This window comes from Siniperca chuatsi, linkage group LG6 (assembly GCF_020085105.1).
Source record: "Siniperca chuatsi isolate FFG_IHB_CAS linkage group LG6, ASM2008510v1, whole genome shotgun sequence".
Lineage (NCBI taxonomy): Eukaryota > Metazoa > Chordata > Actinopteri > Centrarchiformes > Sinipercidae > Siniperca > Siniperca chuatsi.
Genome location: NC_058047.1, coordinates 2,315,080 through 2,332,142, shown reverse-complemented (window position 1 = coordinate 2,332,142; position 17,063 = coordinate 2,315,080). Strand labels below are relative to the sequence as shown.

General features: G+C 41.0%; 1 protein-coding gene across 17 annotated transcripts in view; it reads right to left on the bottom strand.

The window, feature by feature from the left end:
- The window catches only part of mast2 (microtubule associated serine/threonine kinase 2), a 190,422-nt gene that overhangs the window by 32,345 nt on the left and 141,014 nt on the right, over nt 1-17,063 (bottom strand). For 10 of the 17 annotated variants that reach the window (XM_044199303.1, XM_044199304.1, XM_044199309.1 and 7 more), the window contains 4 exons: nt 10,946-11,021; nt 9,025-9,045; nt 7,613-7,691; nt 6,069-6,223 (listed from right to left, as the gene is read on the bottom strand). In XM_044199303.1, coding sequence (XP_044055238.1) covers nt 6,069-6,223; nt 7,613-7,691; nt 9,025-9,045; nt 10,946-11,021 — 331 coding nt within the window. The remainder of the gene's footprint in view (nt 1-6,068; nt 6,224-7,612; nt 7,692-9,024; nt 9,046-10,945; nt 11,022-17,063) is intronic. The other 7 variants (XM_044199307.1, XM_044199311.1, XM_044199318.1 and 4 more) reach the window with 3 other exon arrangements.

Sequence of the window (17,063 nt, the reverse complement as noted above, 5' to 3'; positions counted from 1 at the left end):
AAAAAGTATTTTAAAAACATTCCTAGAGAGACTGAGTGTTACAGACTGAGAGGAAGGTAGGTGAGGTAAAAGTATACATTTGGGGCTCCACATGTCTTTGTTAGTATGAGTCATCAGTACACACACACACACACACACACACACACACACACACACACACACACGACCTGTGCGATGAGGTAATGCTTTAAGTCATCCATCGGCAGCTCAAAGTCCAATTACCAGCTTAATAGGAATGAGAGCAGCCTGAATGTGACAAATGAGCTAAACGTCATGGGGGCTGTTTATCATTACGCCAACGCATACGGTGACAGGTAACACACACACACACACACACACACGAAATACAGTACATAACCGTGCTTCTATGTTTCTTTTGTTTTAACCTGCTTTGTTGTGCTTTGTTGTGATATTTTTTGGTAAGCTTTTAATGTGAAAATATGCAGGAAATGTTTTCATTTCATTTCAATATTTCTGTTAAAAAGAGAAAATCAGAGCATTATTCTAAAAGTAAGTGAGAACAAACAAAACAAGCCTCACCTGTGCGCCTGCACACCAACACACACACACACACACACACACACACACACACACACACACACACACACACTCAGCCATTACTGATGTACGTCAATCACTCAGAGCTCTAACACCTTCAACTTTAAAACTCTCCTTTCATGTTCGTGTTTCTTGAAAAAGAAAAATCAATCAAAACCCGCCTGGCTCTGCCACGCGGCTCAGTAATTAAAGGTTAGCCTTGACAGAGACGGATTCAGTGCCAGAGGCTGTTATGTACATTCTTTAATTTTCACAGAATATCTTCTTCTTCTCTCTGTGTTATTCTTCTTGTGTGCTCGTGGCTCTGAGCAGCCCGAGCCTTTATTAAAATAAAGCTCCCGTTCAGAGCGAGCTGCAGTGGAGGTCCAAGTGAAATCCCAGGGATGAATAACGCAAGAAAGCCAGACAAAGGCTAATTACAACACGGCTATATTTCTACTGTAATGGGAAATAAAAATCGCCTCGCAGCAATCCCTGAAAAATGCCTTTGTCATTATTTTGAGAAACGACCTTGGAGATGAGGCTTTGGAGGAAGTTGTGAGAGTTCTTTTGCTTTAATGTGGGGCTGCAAGTTCAAAAGTTAAGACTGTGAGAAAGAGAGAAAATATTTATGAAATAGAATATAAGATGTGTCCCAACTCCAGGGTGTTTTATAAAATTGCATAATTAAAACATTGCTGGAAAGCTAAGTGGTGATGTCACATGTAACAAAAGGCACTCAAAATGCAAAAGAGCTTATTGGTAGAGAGGGTAATTGAAGTAAATCAGACGAGACAGCGAATCAGATGGTGGCGGTGAGGCGGGTGGGAGAAAGAGGTGAGGACGGGGGAGAGGCTGTGTGTGTGAGAGAGAGAAAAATAACATTGATGCTTCACAACTGAGGCGGGCGACTCGGGAAATGAGAGGCCTAATTGACCGTGACAGAGAGCCGGGCAGAACGGGGATGAGGTGTGTGTGTGTGTGTGTGTGCGTGTGTGATGAGTGCTGTGATTGTATGTGTTCACAGAAACCTCAACATCCCGTGATGAGATTCACGATTCGATTAGGCAGGAGGAAGGTACTTTGGTGAAGTTTTTGTTCAGTAAATTCTAAAACAGTAGAGGGAGAACCACGCCTTTAAAAACAGGATTATTTTAGAGACGCGCCTTAATTCCTGTTCTACAGTATATACCAGTATATCTTATTGTATTTGATCTGCTCCCGTTTCAATTAGCCTCCATGTTTACCTGTTGCCTTGATATATTCAGCATAATGTCAATTTCCACAGTACTAATTCCATCAGTAGCCGTGTCATACTTACAGTACCGCTCCGCTGTTCTGTGTTGTTCTTATTAACAGAAATGCTGTTTTCAGTCACTAATCAGTGTTAAGCTGCTGTCAATGAAACGCCCAACTTCCTGTAGATGTGTCACGTTAAAAGCCTACCAGGACATGGTAAATGGACTGTGCTTGTATAGCACCTTTCTAGTCCTTCGACTACATGTCATTCACCCCATTCACACACATTCACACACATTCATACACTGATGGCAGGTGCCAACTGCTAATCAGAACAAAAAAAAAACTAATCATTCACTCACCAAAGGCACAGTTTCTAATTTACCTGACACATATCTTTCTACTAGACCTGCACTAACCATGTACAGCACTGACACTATAATTGTAAAAGGTTGCTAATATGGTCCAAATAAGTAATTTGTGCTTTTGCTATTTTACTTCTCATCAGTCAGTCATTTTATTATCCCAAATGCGAAACTTGACAACACAAGTACAAAAACAAAATGTTACCTGTACGTACAATATACAGAAACAAAACATGTGCAATGTAAAATGCAATCTTATCTACCTATGAGTGTTCTTATACAGTTTGTTTTGTGATGTACTGTATGTCACTTGACTGCTGTATCTGTGCAAGAATTAAGTTTTCTATCTACTGCAATTTCCTGTTACCTACTGGCCGACATTAACGAGAATCCGATACACCTGTGATAAGTTACAGTTGGCAGATAAATCAGTCAGCCTCTACTACTGATTGTGGTAGTTTGGAGATTTTAAAATGTGACAAAATATGAGCTAGACTATGTTTGCTTACTCTGACACATGGAAAAGGAGTTTTCTATATAATACGTGACTACTGATATGTATGATAGAATAGACAAGCCTGTAACAGTGGCACATGCACAGTATGATGGATGGATGTGGTTTGCTCATTCCCAGTGTATGGAAGAGTGGATGGTGGACAGACAGAAAGGTAGGGGGGTGATAACAGGTGATAGATATCCTGCAGAAATTAAACTGGACAAGAAAAGCAAAACCTGAGCGAAGGATGGGCTGAGAGCGGAACAAGAAATATTTGAGATGAACAGAGAAACTGTTAAATGATTAAAAAAAAAGGCGACTGTCATCGCTCATGGCATAGTAATAAAATTAGCATATAATTGTGCTCTGCACCTCATTTTCATTTGTTCACTCTCTTTCATACACAGGCACACTTGTCCCCCCCCTCCTCCTCATGGGTCCAATCATCATCTCTCCTCTCAGTCACTCACTTCATTTCTCTCCCTTCACATCTTTTTTAACTTCCTCTTTAGATCTTAGAACATTTTCCTCCCACTGGTATCTTCATTAGCGTATTTTATCAACTTGGAACTGGATCCTGAACTGAACCCGAACCCTAATCCTACTCTCTCTCTCTCTCTCTCTCTCTCTCTCTCTCTCTCTCTCTCCACAGCTCTCTGTTGGTTATTTATCTGGACTTGCAGACAGTCTACGGACTGCTCACTAAGAGCTTTTTAATGACACTCACTGCTGGTGGACTAATATGATGTCAGGCTTTCCACTGAGGCTCATCCACCCTGCACATGAGGGGGGTGACTGTTGGCTACAGCCGAAACCCTTTCCAAAGTCACTTCCAAGTAAATTAACTTGCAGTGTACTTCATCTCTATAATTACAGCACTTTGGTTTTGTCAGCTTTTATCATATTCCTGATAAAAGCTGGAACATTTTATAACATCTCATTCTCGACGTTTTTACTTGTTCTTGTATGAAAATTCTTCTTTTATCTTTACATGATTTCTAATTCTATTCAATTTTACAGACAGAAAGAGAGGTTATATAAGGACACAGGGTGACGGTGGATTACCTGAGATGGCACTTCTTTACACACACACACACACACACACACAAACACACAGAGAGCGCCTGACATCAATCAACAAACACAGTGGGACTCTTATCAGATACACACCATGAAACTCTGTCTCGCCTCTTTCATCTCAGAGGATGACAGAATTCAATATCTCTCCGTAAAGAAACAGAGGAAAAAGCTGCTGAGACAAGAGGTGGAGGTGAGACACTAAGTGTGGGTGAAGAGAGAGAGAGAGGAAAAAGATAAAAATAAAGAAAGTTTTAAGGAGGGATGACACTGAAAGGCAGTGACAGGCTGAAAATCAGTAAATGAAAGTGTGTGAAATCTAAAAGCAGCTCTTGACAGGTAGAAACAGAGATGGAGAAACATGAGCAGATAAAAGACAAAAGACATTTGAGACAATGAAAGAAACACAGACGGACAGACAGATCCACAGGTAGACAGGTGAACAGGTGAGTGTCACTGATATAAACAGTGAGGACTTACTACTCGCTCCCACCTGTCATGGACACGTCAGAGGGACGAGTCTGACCTTTCTGAAGGCTGACACCAACAACACACAAACACACACAACCACACACAACCACACACAACCCAGGGCATCAACGTATGCTAATGTTATGCTAAGTTGGTAAAGTATAAGTCCAGTTTATTACACCTTGGGTCTTATTTTCATAGTTTTGGCCATCATCTCCCTTATTTTCATTTCATTCATTACTTATGTGGCACATTTAAAATCAATATAGGGACAAAAATGAGCTGTGTAACATCAAGCAACGCAGTCTGTCAAATACAACAGCTCAGCAATAAATTCTAACTTTAGAAAGATAATAATGTTCAGTTTTGATATTTGAATATTAGAAACACATTTGAATATAATGCAGTCCAGTACAACGCCATCACTACCTACGACCTCAGTAATTAACTAGGGCTGCACGATATGGTAACAAAATCATATCATATTATCAGATATTATGATTGCAATATGATTCACGATTAGTGGGAATGATCATTTTTGCATCACAATTTTCATTTTCACTAAAAAAAAATCATGATGATGTGACATTTGTCGGGGTCTGTACCAAACAAACATGTTTTCTTACATCTGGAGAAGACTGCAGGCCGGGGCAGCTCTGCAGCACCACAGTACTTCATTATGATGCTGTTTTGTCACACATTTTACCTTTATCAAAAAATTGCAGCTTCTGCAATTTGTATATTGCACTTGGCCATACTGCGATTTCGATAATATTGCGATTAATTGTGCAGCCCTATAATTAACATATAGTTGAATTAATACCTCTCTGACAATGTCAACAAAAACTGAACATTATAATCGTTGTAAAGGTAGAATACGTGGCAGAGCCGTTGTACTGGATTGCATTAGATTGTATAGGTGTAGCTAATCAAGTGTCTATCACCCTTAGACATACAGAGTTACGCGGGTCCAAATGGTAAAGAATAAAAATGGCTTTTGAGGCAGGACAAAAAGGTTTCAGTAGCAGGAGGATTTCTAATATTTAAGAGGGAAGCTGTCACAGTCAAGGGGCAACGACGGCAAAGGCGTGATCTCACTCTGCTTCAGCCGAGACTGTGGAACAGCAAACAGGTTTAGGTCAGAACATCTCAGAGACCTGGAGGAGATTTAAAATGTCTGAGATTGGGTCAGCCCACTGAGAGCCTTAAAAACAAACAATAAGATTTTAAAATCAATTCTATAATGCACTGGAAGCCTCTGAAGAGAGGCACGTCCAGGAGAGATGTGGTGGCTGTTTTTTTTTAGTGCCAGTGAAAAGTCAAGCAGCAGCAGCTGGGACACGAAGACTGACTGATATCTACAGTACAGGAAATGAGTCTAACCGACAAGAAATGAAGGGGTCGAAAACTTTCTACATTGGATATTGTTGTTCGCATTTGGAGCAAACAGGATCTGACTTGATTTGCTTCTCAAAGTTGAAATCATAACATTGCACTCACCAAAGTAATTGCTCAAATCTGGGAACACAGTGAGTCAAGAGTCTCAACAATACTCATCAGACCCAGAAGAGACCTGCATGAGTGTGCTTTTCTGTGTGTGTTTTGTCTTTATGGTTAAGATGGAGTAATTTAATATATTTATTTTGTCAAAGCAGCAGTATTCACATTCAGTGTTCAAAATTGCACTCCAGCCAAACAACAAACTTTTATGAATATAAATGTTCTAGCAGTTAGTGGCCATTGGAGGAAGAGCATCTTAATGCCCTTTTCACATCGGCTTCAACAGCTGTGGTGGCTGCTGCGTGCTGCAGAGACACAGACAGGGCTTTGCACAGTGTTTATGTGGGTTTTTCTTAAAGTGTAACTTATGACAGAACTCCTACCTGAGGCTGCGGGAGCGCGGTCTCATGGCGGGGGAGCGGCGTCCCTCCTCGTCCGTGATGCTCTCGGAGCTGAAGTGTTTGGTGAGGAAGTGCAGCTCGTCCGGAGTGGGCTGGAAGGGCAGCTGGTGCAGCTTCTCCTGAGATGAACAGGAGGACTGTGAGAGGAGGAGCACAGAGGGAGCACAGATTACAACCAGCACTGCAGCTACTGCGGGGTTAGGCTGGAGCTAGGCTAAGACTAGGGCTAGTCCAGGTCAGGTGAGTTAGTTACAGGAGAGGACAGGGAATGCAGGTTACAGTCAGCAGCTAGTTGGAGCTAGGTAAGTCTAGGTTTTTCTCCCAGTACCTTACCCTGTCCCTGCGATTCACAGCCTTTAGTATGGAGTGACTCAACTCAAAAGAGACGCTAGTTGTGACTTGTACATACATCAGAAGCCAGCAGGGCAACAGAAGCCACACATACAACAAAAGGTGTACATGCCAATGTTCTTCTTTTTCTTATGTTTTGGATCAATTCCACAAGAACATCAGTAAGTGATGCTAACAACATTAGGCTATGGATGTTAAAATGTTAGTCCAGATGATAAATATCTAACTTTTAAGATCAACACCTACTGGAGATTTTGTGTGTTAATTTAAAGTCAACCACAAAATTTGGTTTTGGTTCTATGAGACGTCTAGGATACATAAAGCCATTGCTCCAACAGCATTTCTAGGACTATGTTTCAATGTGAAGCAGGTCCAAAATACACATTGCAACGTCATTGCAATACTTTTGAAACAGTGGTTATACCATAAAAAGGAAACATTCATTTCCCCACCAAATGTATCCCACTTTTAACCTACATGTCTAGATGTCTTTTGACCTGTAAATCAGCAAATCAATAATTACTGGGCACTGAGGGAAGTCCTTTTCTTCCAACAAGTCATTTATTTTCCCTAATGAGAAGAATCAAAGAAGCCTTGGTCCTCTGTAAATACAGTGAACTAGCAGGCACGCTAGCAGTCTGGATCTGCACGTTAAGAGCTCGCACAGCCAGCTAACTCGGCTCACTGCCTTTGAAGCATGCTGAGCCTCATTCTACAGGCAGCAGGTACACAGAAACCGCACACTGGGGTATTAAGAGGGGAGATGAAGGAACAGCAGAAGGTAGGAAGGGAGAAGGAGAAGGATTAGACCAGCGGGACTGCTGATATGTCCCTGGGAATTAAGGAAAAAAGGGGAGAAACAGACCAGGAAGCAGAAGTACACTTGAGGGCATCTGAGGGGAGGAGATAAGGAGAGAGAGGTGGAAGAACAAGGGACTGGATCATAGCTGAGGTTTATCTGAGTGGAGGTTTTGTTTGCTTGTTGCTGTGCAGTAATGTTAGACGGAGCCAAAAGCATTTATTTCTGGGTTTTTTTTGGGATGAACAGTGAAGCGCTTTGAGCGGTTGAAAGACTAGAAAGGCGCTATACAAGTAGAGTCCATTTACCATTTACAGATCATTATAAAATCCATAAAATTACATGCAGAGACATGCAGTACAGTAAAGATATTTACCGAGACAGTTGAGCTGGGAGTGTTGGTGCCATAGCCAGAGGAAGGTAATGAGGCCAGGGACCAGCGTCTGCCGTCCGTCCTGGGGTAGAGGCAGAGAAAAAAAAGATATGAAAACATCCATTTTTTAATATTCAAAAACATATTCCAGAACAGCCATATCAAGGAGATGCAACACCATCACATACAGCAAAACGATGATTCAATTGAAGGAGGGAAAGTACAAACACAAAGAGAACATGGACTCAAACGTAGCGGAAAAGCCATGAGAAGGATCCACTGAGACCCAGCAGACATTAAGTAAAGCATGATGAGTCCACACCTGAGAGCCACTCGGACCTGTCTGCTCCTTACAGATAGGTCACCTCCCCACCCTGGATTTTACACTTTTCAAACACCTTTTGGATTTGGTTTATTAAAATGAAAGCCAGCTGTTACTCTGTAATTTTGTCATTGTCGACAAATCCCATGTAAAGACCCAAACCAGTAATATGTTGCAAAAGTTTTTATCAAACTAACAGCAGGAAATAGTGCATCTGTTGGGGACTATTTTCAGCGGTGGATTAATCCACATTTGGTGCTCTAGTGAGTGTTTGGGGCAGCAGGACGGTGTGTGTGGGACTAAGTCAGAATAAACTACAGTGTGTGTGTTCATGGTGATGAAGGAACATATCACCCAGTGCAGCAGTGTGGCTCATTGATGTGTTTTTAATAGTTTTAGTATAAAAAGCAGAACCCTGGCTGACTGTAGCCCCAGTTTGTGCCTCTCACACATAGCTGCTGGTAGCGTTAGCAATCCCGATAAGCGCCAAAAATTATGTCGTACATGAATGAGATTTATTTCTCTTCAGTGGCAGAAAACACAACACATGGGCCCGCAGAAAACTGTGCTGTCTTCAGAGCTTAACAAGACATTTAGGGCCGACAAACAGTAACATTAACAAAAGCTCTATGGAACAGAGGAATAAGATATATCAGGCTTTGATACACACACAATAATATACATTTATTGTTGGGTTTTGGTCTTTTCATGAGATTTGTTGACAGTAAGACAACATGAAAAATATGGAATATTATACGCAAACCTTACTCTTTAAGGAACAACCATAATTTAACCCAGAGATCTCAACATTTTGTGACCCAATCCCCACGTTTGGGTCCCACTGCTTCTCATGACTCCAGTGATCAGAAAGTTTTAGTTTTTGGGAAGGCTCAGTGAGTGTCACATCAGTTGAAGGCAATGTTCCTCTTTTAAACCTGATTCATGTACAGAGTGTTTGTCAGTAGGAGAGGAGACCCTGCAGGGTGCTCGATGTCATTCAGTGTGTGTGCGCTCAGCCATGCAGGACGAAGGGCAGGAGGGTGGCAGCAGGAAGAGGGAGGAAAAAGGTCTACGGTCAAAACTGAGAGGTTACCTGTCAGCCCTGTGTCCGTGACTGTGAGGGAGACAAGACAGTGGTTTTCTTTTTATAGCTGTTAGCAGCTGGAAGTCACACAGCCTCAAACTCACACACACACACACACACACACACACACACACACACACACACACACACACACTTTCCAAGCCTGCCCCAGCCCTCACTTCTCATGTTTTTGATTTTTTAACAATTATAAAAACAGGTCACGAGTAATTAAATAAATAATTCAGCGGCGCTCAGCTGGTCAACCCAACTAAAGTTGGAGACTTCAGCTGCAGATTAAGTGCATTTTTTCCTAAAAAATAATGTAAATAGGAATGTAAATTGTACAATATCACTTAAAGTGCTGTACTTAGGATTTTATGGAGACACAAAGACATTATGACTGAAATAATCATGTGAATAATTACAGACAAAATATATAACTGTAAAATTGTGAAATAATCAAATAATCCATCTTTAAAACTCAGCTCTTTGTTATCAAATATTAATTCATCCTCCATTTCAGAATAATATGGAGCCCCCAAAGTCAGGAAAGATAAAAATGTTTATCTTGTGGCTTTAAAAAATAAATAAATAAGAAAGAATATATAAAGAAAGGGCGAAACATTTAAAAAAGAAAAAATGTCAAAAAACAGTCATCACAACATTAGAATCATTGTTGTAGGACTGACTGCTGCACACTGCTTAAACACTTTACTTAGGTTAACAGTTTGAGCTACATGACCTTCTTAAACATAAAGCAATCCTAACTCTCCTTTCCTAAGAGAAAAAGAAAACAAAGAAGCTTTTGTGCAGCCGGCCAGACTCTCAGTGACCTGTCATATCAGCCTCCACCACACGGTGTCACTGCTGTCCCAGCGTCTGCTGTGAGGCTGCAGCACTGAGGTCAGTAGTTGGACAGAGAGGGATTTCCAATTCAAATCAACATTAATGCTCTTTTTGGCTGCCATACAGTGTTTGATGATGTTGTCATGGAAGTAGCCCGGGGGTTCAGTACGACAGGAAAGGTGTGTTACCATGGAAACACCATAATCTTAATGAACATTTAAGAGGCAGGCTTGCAGAGAATTTCTTTACATTTTACCAAACTTTTATATGAGCTTGTGTTTATCTTGGTTTTAAAGTGCCTGAACATGCATGCCTCTGTCTGTCACAGGCACATGCAGAAATGCTCATAAACACCCACAAATACACAAGAAACACACACACACACAGCACACACTCTTACTCCCACACCCTTCCCTCTCAGTAATTACTATCTGTGCTGAGAGCCCAGACAGATAAGAGGTTTATTAATCCCGGTTTGAGTGACAGTGTCAGAGTGATCATCTGCCTCCTCAGCAGCTCACACACTATCATCAGCAGCAGCTCGGCTCTCGAGGCACCGAGGCCTCTGAGCCGCTTCACAGCGTTCAAAAAGATATCGACATTAAAAGCTGAAGCACAGCTCATCCATTCTGGCCTCAAATTCTTCACTTCCTGTCTGATTATAGTTCTTTATTTTTTTATTTTATTTCCCACAAAATATTATTAACTGTACTGTTGAAGAACTGCTGCCTGTGATATAAAAGATTTTTGAATACTGGTGCCAATATGATATCTGAGTTTCAATAGCAATATCTAAATAATGCTTTAGTTTACGGGATATAAACAGGGCAGTGGACAGGATTTAAGGATACTGACATCTTGAGAAAATGCTAAAAGGCTGCTGGTTCTGCTCCAGATCAGCCAGAGTTCCTAAAAAACAAATGATGAAACTGCAAAATGTTTGTGTAAATGATATTTTTATAATCCCAACTTCAACCAGATTTTTTACATTATTGATTTTTTTCATCCTACCCTACCTACAAGATGCACAATTTTGTTTTCCAGGTGTGACCCTCAAACACACCTTCACATCTGAGTGCCTCACCTGCGTGCAGGAACAAAGGAGAAGTGTGCAGCTGTGTTGGGGGAGAAGTTGCGAGGGCTGTCCAGTGGGCTGGTACCTGAGAGACAGAAAAGAGGGAAGGTAAGCACACTAAACAACTATCTATTTGTTTACCTCAGCAAATGCTAAGGTGATAGATTCAGATATGGTCAAATACTGTACAACACTACTTTCGACGTACGGACACAGCAGTACAGCTTCCTGTTAGAGGATTGAGCTCAGGAACAATCACAAGAAATGAGCTGTTCTGAAACTAATTACTATATGATGAACAACAGTTTCGGAGCTGATGAGTGGACTGACCATATTTTGTTAATGTCTGTCTTTTTTCAAATAACAGAGATAGTCAGCAAAGGCATTTAGTCCAGTGGAGCTTCTCAATGACATAAAGCTTTGAGTGAATGGGACCTCTAATATTACTGTGTGAAAAGGGAAAAAAATCTTTATAAATCCAAACGCTTTTAAACGGATAAAAGCTGATAGTGTAGTGAAGTAAGAGGAGTTATTTCGGACATCCAGAGACATCAAGTAAAAGTTATTTTTTTTATTTTCTTCACAGACACTGCTAGCTGACTGCTAGAGAAGTTCAAGTCTTGGATGGACACGAAACTCTCTTGGTTGAATGATCAGTACAAAAGATTGACAACTGTGTTAGAAAATATCTGGTTCTTTGATAAAAAAAAAGAAAGGCACTAACCTGTGGACATAAAAACTGTAGGAGAGAAGTCATCTATGACTCCCAAGGTGCATTTCAGCATCAAACACCCAATCACAGAGCTAAAAACTCTCTTATGTGCTCCACTAATGGCGACCTGAAGCTAAAGATTAAACTTTGTAGAAGCCTGACAAAACATTCAGCAGACAAATCAGTTCACCGTCAGATTCTGGGTAAATAATTCTGGGATGACCCAGACCCAAAACTGATGGCCGTAACATAGACTTATAGAATTGTTCAATTATCCAGGAGATCACTGTGTTTCCATGCTGAGGAATATTTAGGATATAATTTTTAGAAAACTTTTGAAATGTGAATTTACAGTGGGGGAAAAATACCTCCAGAACCACCGTCTACTCAAAATATAAACAATTAAAAACTAAAAACACAGAGGTGAATTCGATTTGAAGTAAGTTCCTGCTGCATGTTGAGGCTATGTGAAATCACAGAAAATAATGGGCCTCTGTATGAAAGCAGAGTGCATGTGTGAAGTGTTCTGCTTGTTCCTTTATCCTCCGTTTTTCCATCTTCTTCTGGCCCTCAACAAGACGCGAGCAGGATGAGTGAACAAGAATGTAAATGGAGGGTTTATGGAGGAAAGAGGAGAATCTCAAGTGATGAGGACAAATTAAATTGCATGAGACAAAAAGAGAAAAGAGAAATACAGGAGTTGAGAGGAAGGTGGAGGGTGGAGAGATAAGAGGGCTGACTAATCCGTCTCCTATATCCACAGAGACAAGTGGATTTAGATAAAAGGAGGGCAAACTGTGTTTACACTCACTGCTACACAGCTGAAAAGATGCAGAGACAAATGAATTACAGAGAGAAAAAAATTCAGCCTTCAAAAGGAAACATGAGAGGAAAGAGAAAAGAGGAGAGAAGGTTTCAGTGGAGAAAGGATAGAAGATGACCAAACCCATGTACCATGTCTCATATTAATATAGTTGCTGTTAAACAGTATGACAGGGTGCAATAAACATATCAAATTGCTAAGTATAAAAAGTAGAACCCTGACTGACTGTAGCCCCAGTTTGAGCCTTTCACACATAGCAACTGGTAGCGTTAGCAATCCTGATAAGCGCCGATAGATGGCGTCGTACACGAATGAGATTTATTTCTGTTCAGTGGCAGAAAATACAACACATGGGCCCGCAGATAACTGTGCTGTCTTCAGAGCTTAACAAGACATTTAGGGCCGACAAACACTAATGTTTACTGCGATAAACGGCATGGCTATGTACTGACACTCTGCCACACACACACACACACACACACACACACACACACACACACACACACACACACAGGAGAGCCTCTTGTAGAGCTGCTATCCCAGGTACAACACTGGTACCCACACAGTAACTCTCTCAAAAGGGCCATAAATGTGCTTCTAGCGACTGTCTTCAAGTGGCTCCACCGAGAGGGTCGTCTACTTTCTGTGCCCGAATCCGAAAAACTGCTACATCCATAAGAAGTAAAAACATGAAAATGGCCACCAAAATGTTGACAAGTGTGAATGACATCAACTCACCTGTAAAAGATATCGTAAGTCAACTTATGCTGGCATCAAACTACAGGATATCAACGCAATAATGGCCCAACCTGACGTACGTGAGGTGTCAGAAAAGAAAACAACAATGGCTGTATCCGCGCCATTTGTCATATAGTGGAAGACTAGGAGGCGAAGAGAAAGAGGACTGATGCTTTAATTCATTTCAGTGAACTAGTAAAAATCAGTATTAAACCAATATTAATCACACCTGTGTGTGCCATGTTTCTAAAAAACATTAAGAAGGTGTTATTTTTCAGCAGTGGTCCTAGCAACCGTTACTGCAACTTCCATGTGGACTGAAAATGACGTTGGCAGGTAAGATACGTCTGATACCATCGATATAAATAAAAAAAAAAGGCTAACATGAACTCAATGTCACACTGAATAATTAAGTGGAAACGAAACAGTAATTCAGTCTGATGCTCTGTGTTTTAATCAGGTTCAGCAGAAAGAAGAAACAATCATGCACTGAACATAAAACATCTGCTGTGGAGCTGACACCCAGAAAATAGATGAATAAACCTGAGATCAATGAATAAGCATACGGACACATCCATACATACACAGCGTAATGGATACGAATATTCAAGGCCAGTCTATCTGCAGGGAAACACAGCACTCTGAGTGTCGGTGTAACTAATAATTCAGCGGAGGGAGAGGGCGAAGGTGACACACACACACACACACACAGATGGATGGGATGGGAAAGGCTGTCGGCCTCAGAAACAGAAGGAGAGATTAAGTAGTCGGACATTTGCACATCAATTATGCATTTTCCTCAGCAGCGTGTCTGGACAGAGCAGAACCTCAAATATTAATACGAGCATTTGCTTTTTGTCAGATGGGAATCTCTGTTTCCGTCTGTAGCTGGAGTGCAGAACATGGACGCACACATTCGAGGGAACACGGGAGTTATTAGTCAAACAGAAGCTTGTTAGTGTCCGTCGCACTTGTGTGAAGTGTCTCATACATGACCTTGTGTGTTTCGTGGACGTTGCTGAAGTTACATTTAAAAGACACCGAGGTCTTACTGGCGCTGTTAGCAGGCTAGGGCACTGCACTGGCACACTTCATGGCTCCAATTGTGTGTGCATACATGTGTGTGTAGTCAATGTAAGGCTTATTCACAGACAGAACAATCCATCTTTTTCTGTAAAGACAAATCACACACAGCAGTGATGTGTAAAAAGTGTGTTTGTGTGTGTATATAGGACCGTCGGGGCTTCTCAGATCTATTTGCATGATAATATGTGTGTGTGCTCTCAGGCGTGTGACATGAGCTCGGTGTTAGCAAAGGCTTTTGGGATCTCTGTGTCCCAAACCACCTCAGAAACCCTCATCCTTGTTTTGAAGTGATAATTGATTTTAGTGCTGAAATGATTAGACAGTCAGTCAATTAACTGATTGACTGAACATCAAATAAATCGCCGCTAATTTGCTGCTTGGGCTCTAGGAACTGTTGACATTTTATAGATTTACTGAATAACTGATAGAAAGATTTATCAGAATGAAAAATTATATTTAGTTGTATTTCAAAAGTATAGCCTTCTGCACTCTGCGCCAAAAATAAGACGCACTTCCAGTTGGAGGCCGAGATGGGGGACGAAGAGTATCTGATGAGGGAGGAAGACAAAGACTGAAGGTGGAGAGGTCAGATATTATCTTATTGCAGATATATGGCTATTGGCATATATGTCGGCTGATGAGTAACAAGATACTGCAAAGAAATGCCAAAGATTTGTTTACATACTACTCAGCACGAGGGAGTACAGATTATTTTTCCGACTGTAAAATGCCCCACTCAATGCTCAACTTGACCACTATTTGATAAAATAAATAAATTTCAGGGATCCTTACAAAAAAAATGTGCATTATGTGTCTATGTAAAACAAATTCTGCCAATATTAGTGATTATTTAAACTTTCAAGTATTGACATTAGCCTTAAAACTCCTGTATCTGTCTCACATGTTTTCATTGAATATTGTGATCATTCACTCCAGTTGCAAATCTGTACAAATGGAAAAGTGCTGTAATGGCACACACCTCGTCTAAGATCACTCCACATCTACATGACAACAGTCCAGGAAAAAATGTCTTAGTGTGAGCAGAACAGCAATTAAGAGATTTTGAAAGTCTTGTGGCCGGCATTAAGCTTTAAGTGAAATAGTAGCAACAACCTTAGAAACACGCCAATTTTCCATTTCCTGTTGACATGTTATATTACTGACAAACACGCTGATAAACCAGTGGTTCCTCAGAGGATTTACCCAGGTTTACCCATAATCGATTATAATTGAATTTGTTGGTACTCATTTCACACAAAAGACTGATAAGCTACCTGTTCTGAGAGGACAGTTTGTTTGGTCGTTACCCATCTGTTCGTTTGCACGATGCTCAGGTTTCTTTTGTGGCCCACTGACCCACAAGCAGTCACTGGTCAGTGACAAGTGCCAACTATCAGCCAAAGTCACAGAGGTCACTCGTTCCAGCTCTGAACTGATACTACAAACACCAAAATGCGTCATTGATAACACAGTCATGTGATGCCCACAGGGGTCCAGAGTGACTTTCAGCATGGTGACATTCCCTGATTGGTTACAGAGAAAAATCGAATCACTCTTACTTTCCACAAAGAAAATCACTCTATGGATTGTATTTTGAAACTGAACAATGAAGCCAAGTGGAATGTAAATTACCTGGTAGGCGGTCTCATCACAACAGGTACAGAAGCTGCTTTGCTGTCACATTTTTAGAAGTTTTTGTGCTGCAAACTGCAGTGACAGTGACCTACTTTAGCAAAGACCAAGAAATGCACCAGTGCATGAGTTACATGCAAATGTAATATCTGCTTTGTGCCTCTTCAGTCTCGCTCCCTCTCCAGGGAGAGTGTGGTTGGGATAACAAAATACAGCAATAATTAGGGAGGGGGCGGAAAGAAAAAAACTTGTATTTCCTCAGGAATGTGTGACAAGAAACTGAATAAGAGAAAAGCTTGAAACCCCTGCTGTCTTTCTTTCTGTCCTTCATTACAATTACAAAGACGAGCGGCGGATTGTTTGACAGAATTCATCAGAAGTCAGAGCACACAGCGCTGCCAATCATCAGCTGCTCTTTGCCAAATAACAGCTCGCTGTCAGCCAGGAGGGGAGAAGGAAGTCGAGGGTGGGCGGAGAGAAAGAAAAAGAGAAGATGCAGATGTTGAAAGGAGAAAAGGGGATTATGGGAATTATGGAGATGACTAGCAAGAAAAAAAGAGATCGAAGTGGGTATGAGAAAGGATTAATGCAAACTTTCAACATTTAATAGAAGTAATTTTTGGAGGGGATTGGTCCTCATCAGCCCCTCAGGATATTAGACTTTGAGGACTCTCCATTTGATTAGCAGTAAATGGTTGAATGATTGAAACCATGATGAAATTCATGATTAGGGCCAGAGAGAGAGATGGAGAGAAAAAGAAGAAAAAAAGCAATTATCTATGTATAAAGATGGTCTCTGGGAATGAAGGGAAAGGTTTAATGTCCTCCAGTGGTGCATATTAATCAGTTAAGCACCAGCCAACAGTGAGATATCACAGCTAAAGGTTTCTGTTAACGTGTAAGTTTCTGTGGAGGTAAAATTTAGCACAAGGCTGAAACCCCACTTAACCTTTTATTTAAACATTTAAGCCTAAAAGCAATATTTTACTGCGCAGCAATATTAATTAGTGATTTTTAATTAGCAGTATTTATTTCCTCGGCAGGGTCCTGGACACAAAAAGACAGGACTGTGAGCCGGACCGCAAGACTGGTGGCATTGCTACCATGGCAACACAGCAGCCACAGCAGTCTGGTGG